The 8,339-nt window shown below is 41.2% G+C and overlaps 1 protein-coding gene across 1 annotated transcript; it reads left to right on the top strand.

The window, feature by feature from the left end:
- Position 1: 1 nt before the first annotated feature.
- LOC123957288 (transcription factor E2F3-like) lies at positions 2 to 4,502 on the top strand. The gene is made up of 8 exons (XM_046029983.1): positions 2 to 16; positions 265 to 309; positions 584 to 695; positions 1,569 to 1,809; positions 2,101 to 2,232; positions 2,465 to 2,579; positions 2,806 to 2,992; positions 3,148 to 4,502. The coding sequence occupies exons 1-8, from the start codon at positions 2 to 4 to the stop codon at positions 3,414 to 3,416; spliced, it is 1,116 nt and encodes a 371-aa protein (XP_045885939.1). The 3' UTR covers positions 3,417 to 4,502.
- The last annotated feature ends 3,837 nt before the right edge of the window (positions 4,503 to 8,339 follow it).

The following is an 8,339-nucleotide window of genomic DNA, read 5'->3' as shown; positions in this document are numbered from 1 at the left end:
CATGCGTGTCTTTCCGGTAACTTTACGCTTGTTTTACCTTGGGTTGAGGCATCACACCGCGCCTTATCGGGACATACTTTTACACACTTTGGTCTTCGAGTGCCGCATACGCTGACAACGCTCTGTAACAAACGAGTTTCTGTGAGAATACATTGGTAAGGAGGCAACTATAAACTGCAATGCGTTCATTACTGCTTGAAGCAAACTACAGTGTAGGCCTCTGGTACGCATGGGAGGGGGATGGGGAGATGTTGCTTCAACTAGCAAAACACACTGGTGAGGGAAGCTAGCCTCTGTCCCAACCCCCAGGTATTGACAATCCTCAATTACGATGAATAACCAGCTCCAGATGACAAGATGAACTAAATATGTAACGCAGAGACACATTCCTTGCTTCTAATTACATGCAGCTTAAGTCACAAGTGCATACAATGGATTCATGATAACTTTATATTGTATTATTGCCCAAAATGGCTGCCCTGTGAACAAGAGGATTTAATAAGATAATTGCAAACTAAAAACCTAAGTTGTATGATATTGTAATACCACAATTTAGATATACATGATGATTTCTTTAACTCAGGAAAAAAGAAGGCTGGAGCTGGAAGCCGGCGGCCCCCAAGTCCTTCAGGATGGTGGCACGACTGCCAAAGCCAACAATCCACTGGTGCCTCTGCCCCACACTGGAGGAGAGAGTAAGATATGTAATGTTTCAAAAGAAAGTTTTGCCTGGCAAGAGAAGTGGGAGAGCCTGTGCTTCTGCAGTTTTTTGTGTCTAAACTGTCAAACCTGATGTAACCAGTTCACACATTCTTTTCAGTCTGTGAGCAAACAAGCACTTTGTCAAGTTAACTGGTTAACTTGCAATGCTGTAAATGGTGTTTGCTGGTGTAAGCGCCCCCCCAAAACAAATTCAAGGATGGTGGTAAATGAGTTTAATGGCCTGGTGGGCTGGTTTGTGTTTTTGCACAGATTCCAGCAGCTTAAAATTGACTTGATTCTTTATATCCAGTCCACCACCACTTTTTGGGGTTGTTTTTGACATACTTGTAATCTTTAGGAAGTTTCCAAAGTTGCTTGTAGTTTGCTCTGCTTTTCCAGAGAACCCCCCTCCATTGTCAGTGAAACGTTAGTCCCCTTGATGGACTGCTGAATCATAGTTCTGCTGTTCATTTTCATAACTTTTCCTGAAGGCTAAAAATCAAACTTTCTGCTGCTCGATGGCACTTTCACCACACGCTCGACCAGAATTGAATGACTCCAAACTCCACCATATTCTCATTTGGAGCATCCAGTTTAAAATGAAATTTGATAATTTCTGATGACGAAATAGTGTCTAATGTCTTATTACAGGGATGTGAGATTGTATCATAGTGTAGCCTATAGTGGTGCATGTCAACCCCCCCGTCACCCACTCCTTGTCCTGCTTAGTCGCAACCAAATAATGGCTGGCAAATGTTTGAAGAGACAGAATCAAAATAAACACACTACAATATGACACATCAGAACGGCTATAGGAATCCGTAAAGAAATCATCACTAACTCTCAATCCTCAACCGTTTTTCTAGCTCCCGCCTCCTATCCCATAGCGCACAAGATCTTGTTTGAGAAGTCGCGCAATGACACATCGCTTGGGTTCTTAACGCAGAGGTTTGCGGAGCTGCTTAGGAGCTCTGCTGATGGGGTGTTGGACCTTAACATAGTGTCCCAGCAGCTCAATGCCCCTAAGAGACGTGTCTACGACGTCACCAATGTCCTGGAAGGGATCCAGCTCATCAAGAAGAAGTCTAAAAACTGCATCGAGTGGTTGTAAGTATGAGTGGATGTAGCAGGTAGCTTGTACAGCCCATATATGCACATTATGGCTGCTTTAGCTTTCTTAGTGTGTTTTAAGGACAATTCAATGTTTATCAGCCTTAACAAATTATGACCAATCTATATTATGACACATATATCTCTACTGTTCAGATCTCAGACTTAATTTGTTGTTTTCCTCAGTTCTTCTTCTTCTTATTTTTGTTTCTCTTGTGAGTTTGATGTGTTGAGCGATGTTTGTTGTGGCGTTAATCCTGTTTTGCTGCTCGGATGTGTTGTGCACAGGGGCGGTCCAGTGAACTTTAACATAGATCAAGAGCTGACGGCTCTCATTGAGGAGGAGAGGAAGCTGGACGAGTTGATCCAAAGCTGTACGTGGCAGGTTCACCAGCTGTGTGAGAACAGTCACAGTCAGAGATATCCTTTGATCGCAATATCCGCTTACTTTTTTGTTCGGCGTTGTGTGAAAAGAACTGTTGATGCTAGGTCTAAATGCCAATCTGAACCAACAGTGTTCTTGTTTTAGTGTGGATTGGTCGGAAGAATGTGTCACTTATGATGTAAATTGGGGGTTTAGTCATTGATTGCATCCCCAGCTGTACACCAACACTGGTCTAGCTTCATTGTATTCCTTAACGTTGAGGATCACATTTGCGTATTTGACTTACGAGGACGTCCAAAGAATTCCCAGCCTGAAAGGACAGACTGTGATTGTGATCAAAGCCCCGGCAGAGACAAAACTGGAAGTGCCACACCCAGACGAGGTACATTCTTCAGCATAATTAGTTAATTATTATTATTTTTATAATGAAACTCAATATTCTGTCTTGAAACCCCGGTCATTCAACACAGGGTGGTTAATTGCAACACTGGCTGAATCATTTTCTTGCTACATCCTCACAGGACATTTGTTTTTGTAAGTGTCTGCTGTCCGCTCATATTCAGAGACCATTTCCTAAAAGCACTCTTGTCTGCTTCGCCTGTGCTCAGAGCCTCCAGGTCCACCTCAGCAGCACACAGGGACCCATTGAAGTGTTCCTCTGCTCCGATGACCCCATCCCTATGGAAGCCACAGACAGCTCTGTGGCCAGTTGCGGCCACTTAAACTCATCCCCCAATGGGAACGTCTCTGGCTCCCCTTTGCCTTACTCGTCCTTCGTCCAGGTGTCTTCCAATGGTGAGTCTTGCACTTAAGATCCCATTGTGCTTTGTTGCCACAGAGAAGGAGGCACCTACCCATAGGTACATACATACATACCATACCTGGCAGAATGTTGGCTTCTTTTTCCTTCCCCCCATGTCTCCTTATCCGTACTCCTGTTATCTTTCCAGACAATGCAAACTGCACTTCTGGAATCAATAGTATCTCCAACCCGCCGTTCGAACCGAGACAGCACTCCTCACCAGCTACCGTCTCTCCCATGCCCACCTCCCTCCAACCCCCCTCTGAAGATCAACAGAGCTTTGTCACCCTCACCCCACCACTGGCCTTCTCTCTTGATGGGAAGGAGTACCTCCTGAGCCTTGCTGAGGACGAGGGCATCACCGACCTCTTCTCCTCTGTGGACCTGGACCAGTTGTCCCTGGATATGCCCCTCTGAACAGCCGTTTTGGAAATACAATAACTTTGGAGGCAATGGCCACCTTCCCACAAACAGGATATCACGCGGATGCAATAAAAGAACAAAGTGCTCATTCTTTTATATTTACATTTGCTTGTTCTGGAGGATGTGACTGCGATTTGCTGACACACGGGTATGTGGAGGAGGTTACCCAAAAGTATCACATTGGAGTGGTCTTGGAATAGCTATGTATTTCGAAAAACCCAAGTGAGATCTTTTTGATGGCTTCCTTGTTGTCTTTAGGACTTGGACTCACATGCATGATAGACAGAAGGTTTCAGACTTTTTAATCTGTTACATTTCTGTGTGTCCTTCCTAAGTGTCCTTTTCAAAAGTCAGAGCTTTGCTGTCTCAACACGGGACATATTCTTGACCATTAATGTCTTGACATCCTGTAGTGATGATGTGAAGACTATTTGTATCACAATCACCAAAGAGCCTTCACAACAAAGCTTAAAAATTTAGACACCTATTTAACATAAAGAGGTGTTGATTAAAAGCATTAAAAATGCAAATAACCCACATGTCTTGTGTTGGCTCTGCTACAAGGGATGATTGTTTCTCACCTCATACTGATTGACTGATTACTAACTACCTAAACTCACAGTATCTGCTGATATTGAGCACCGATCTTATTCCAGTGCTATGTTGCAAAAATCTGTGTAACTCACTGGAAATCCCTGGAATAATTTTTTTTATGTAAGGTGACGTGGGGCCAGGGAGTTGGCGGGCCAGCATGACATTGGACACTGAATTTTATTATCACATTGACAACACGATTATAAGATTTAATGTCTATAGGTTGTGTTGTGGCTGATACACGATCCATTGATTAAAGTCCGTATCGGGCCAGTACCGATCATGGCGTATCATCACTGTTTCTGTCTGGATCCAGTTTGGGCTTGATAGTTTTTCAAGACCTGAGTATTTTTGTTTTTTTTTACTAGAAGTTTGTATATTCAGAGGTGATTCACACAAAACATTAATGGGCTTTTGACACTCAAATTCCTCTGTTGTTGGGGGAGGTTTGTATAGCTTGTTCATTATAAATCTTGCAGCTTCTGATCAAGTCTCACTTACTTGTTAAAGTTGCCTGACATTAAGGCCTGTAACTTGTTTACTGTCAACACACAACAACTGAAAGCATTTGCATAGGAGAAACCTTTAGCTTCTCTGGATAAAACCTGTCCTTGATTGCAAAGAAACTGAAAGTGTGACTATCCATATCAGGTCAGCACAGCTCTGGTATAGTGTCAATTTAGGTGGGTGAATATTAAGGACATGTTCAGGTGTTTGCTCTCAAACTGAAACCTTGCTTGCTCCATTGACTAGCTCAAATGAGTGCTCTCCACAGTCAGTGTTTAGAAAACTGTAAAATAAGCTCAAAACCAAACATGGACAGTGTCAGACGTGAAGTAGAGCCTTACACTTCTGGATTTCTGTCATTTTTGCTCTTCTTAGCAATTTAAAATCCAGTACGAGTAGTTGAACAGCTAACTGTTGAAATCTGCGCTATATTAACAATGGCTTCATCTACCCCAGTATAGTCCCATTTAGCCACAAGCCAGCCCTGGACTTTGACCTGTTTGTGGGGGGAGGAGTTGGGAATAACATTGCTGTAAAAATGAATGTATGAAGACTGAGCCTTTTTAGAAGTGTGACACTAAGGTGTAATCTAGGCTTGTGATAGTGTGTGTGTGTGTGTGTGTGTGTGTGTGTGTGTGTGTGTGTTTTTTAATCTTCTGTTAGGAGCTTCATGTCACGGATTTTCCTATTGTATTCAATGACCTCAGATTATTCCTTACTTGACAAACCACTTACTGTAGCAAATGCTATGCACCAAATTTGTGCCATATGCACCTTTTTTGTACCCAGAAGACAAATTTGACAAGTTTGATTTATCATTTTACAACGCAGGGTTGTTTAAGAAGATTCATTTGTATTTCCCTTTATGATCCTCACACAAGCAAACCTTATATATACAAAAATTATACAATGTAGATGGGTGGTGATGAATTTAAAAGTTTCTCAGCCTGGGAAAAGCAGCTGCTCTGCAGTCTGGTGGTGCAACAGCGGAGACTTCTGTATCTTTTGCCAGACAGCAGCAGGATGAAAAGGGTGCGGCAGGGTGGGTACTGTTTTTTTAGTATCCTTTAGACTCTGGCAGGCACCTCACCAATATCACTGATGCTCAGTAGATGGGTACCAAAGATCTTCTGAGTAATTAAATCACCTGTTGCAGAGCTCTGGTCCTGGGCTGTGCACATGCCAGTTTGTGATGATTGCAGTCAGGATGCTTTCTTTTGCTCCTCTGTATAAGCTGACAAGAACTTGGCACGGGAATTTGGCCTTCTTAAGCTTCCTCAAGAAATACAGTCATTTCTGAGCTTTCTTCACCAGCGTGGAAATGTGAGATGACCATGTCAGGTTCTCTGTGATGCTGATTCCCAGGAACCTGAAACTGTTCAACCTCTCCTCCTCAGCTCCACTGATGTAGACAGGAGGGTGTGTCTTCATCTCTTGTTTCCTGACATCAATGATCAGCTCCTTAGTTTTGCTGACGTTGAGCAGTAGGTTATTCTCTGTGCACCACTCTGCAAGTTTTTCGATTTCATCCCGATATGGAGTCTCACCGTAGTTTAAAGTCTTGCAGATGATGGTGGTTATTATGCAGCCCACATTCTCAGTTCTGCTGAAAGAAAGTACTGTATCAAGCTGTGATAAACAGAGGCGTGCCTGGTTACATGTTCTCAAACTGTATGTGTTGCTTTGATCATTTGTCCATTATTTTGAAATGCACTCCAAAGCAAATCATTAAGTTTTCAAACTACCCATGAAGACATTTTAATTGTTGTATATTAAGTTTTTTTTAAATAATAGTTTTTATGGAATTTGCATCTTTTAATGGCAGTCATGAAGTAAATTTTTTAATAATAAAGATTGGTTCTTTTATGTTGTCACATTGCAGCTTTTATGTAGTATTTGACTGCTACATTGACTTCCAAGATATTTGACTTTTGCTTCACTTATTTATAAAAAAAGGACTTCACTTGCTGAAATGTTTGGTGTTGTCCATAAACAATGAGGACATTTCTTACTTAGCTGGGCAAGCAGTGAATAAAATAACATATTCCACACAGGAAACATTGGCAGTAGTTTTTATACATTATACATTGAGCAGGCAAATTTATTAATTATTTTAAAAATGGTATAACTGGCTAATTTTGTATGAATAATTAATTGACTTATTTCAGTAGTCAATATTGTCATTACAAAGATGCTGAAAGTCCATGACAATAACTCCAAACAGTATTCACTTAGTTAAATATCTTGGGTCACTGAAATTCATTTTAAATGGTAATTATGACAGTTCATACATGTTGGAAAATAATTAGACTAATAATAACTTCAGTCAATAAATTATAACTTTATAATAATTTATTAACTAGATGTTGGTTTTATTCCATATAGTATTCTTAAAACAACTGGAAATGTGTTTCCCCAATGTATCCCATTAACTAATGAGTATAACCTTCCAGAGCCATACAGGTGCAGGTGAACCACTTGCTACATGAATGTGTCCAAAGCATATGACATGACTAGATATATTACAGCTAGAAGAGGTGAGTTTTGCTTTGTTTTAGTAACAATATGTGCTGCATGCCAAAATGTAGCAGCATGAGGTTTCCTCTTTCACTGGCCTGCTACATGAAAAGAACGGTCATCATGTTCTGTGCTTCATAAGGGTGTTCACTCAGTCCACCATGCAGTACTAAGTCAGTGAATATCTCACTTTTTAACATTTTCCAAGTGTTTACCACCAACCTTACCCATTGTTAAATCAAGCTGACTCTATTGCAATATATATGGAGACACTAGGAGTCAGTGTGATCCCACAGCATCCCTGCCATAGTCACATGGCTGTGATGTTTTGAAACGATGTGACAAAGTGTTACCCATCTCTGTTACCCAAACTCAGTGGAAGCCTGTTGTCTGTCATGCCAAGACATGGCAATGGAAATGTTTAACGTTAAAATTAATTAGTGGAGAAAGTTTTAGAAAAAAGGAATAGGAACGCCCACGTCTAGGCTGTGGTCAGCTGCAAAACATCACCTCCAAGGTCGGACAGGAACAAGCTGACACAGTCATGTGACAGTTTGTCCTCTCTTTCAAGTCTGAACTTTTTAGGGGTTACCGCTGATGAATTACATTTTGAAATGGCAGATCTGGTCTACCTGCTGACTGAAAAATGCCTTTTATACAAGTTATCTAACGAAATTGTGTCAATATGCATACCGCCTATTAAACAGCAATAGAGAACCCAGGTTTGACTGACATCACTGGCTGACCTGATTACTGTTCATTTAGGCTGTTTATGGTACATTGATAGGAAACAAGACTTTGGTGACTTAACTGGGTATCAGGTAGATTATTTATCAATTTATCTTTATATTTCAGTGAGTACACATTACTCAGATAAATCAGATATGTTTTAAGTCATTGTTTTATGTGAAATATTCTTCCACATATACTCCTTTTTAAACTTTCTCCAGTATTTCTTTCCTGTGTAGAATACAACTGTCCCTGTTTCTCTTTGTCTGAGCCACAGCTTCTTAGAAAAACACATCAGTGCCCTCAACATGATGATGTAATCTATCGGGAGCCTGCAGCATCCAGACCTGTCCATAGGTGGCAGTGTTGTACCTTAAAACCCCACTTGAACCCTGTCAACCCAGTTCCCCACAAACAGGGGCGCACACACTTTGAGTTCACGGAGAGTCACTGGATCACTGCTATTATTGATTCATGTGCGTCTCTGTTGTTTTTTTTTGTCTCCTCTGTGCCACAAAGATTTGCCCATGAAAATAAAAACCCAAAGTGAATATTGAATTGGGCCATATT

This window comes from Micropterus dolomieu, linkage group LG19 (assembly GCF_021292245.1).
Source record: "Micropterus dolomieu isolate WLL.071019.BEF.003 ecotype Adirondacks linkage group LG19, ASM2129224v1, whole genome shotgun sequence".
NCBI classification, from domain to species: domain Eukaryota; kingdom Metazoa; phylum Chordata; class Actinopteri; order Centrarchiformes; family Centrarchidae; genus Micropterus; species Micropterus dolomieu.
The sequence above is the reverse complement of the archived record's forward strand: the minus strand, read 5'-3'. Positions and strand labels throughout refer to the sequence as shown.

Excerpts from the sequence above, each read along its gene's own strand:
- LOC123957288 (XM_046029983.1), top strand. Across the intron at positions 310-583 it reads GCCTCTGTCCCAACCCCCAG|GAAAAAAGAAGGCTGGAGCT; the intron begins GTATTGACAATC and ends TCTTTAACTCAG. Across the intron at positions 696-1,568 it reads GCCCCACACTGGAGGAGAGA|CTCCCGCCTCCTATCCCATA; the intron begins GTAAGATATGTA and ends CCGTTTTTCTAG.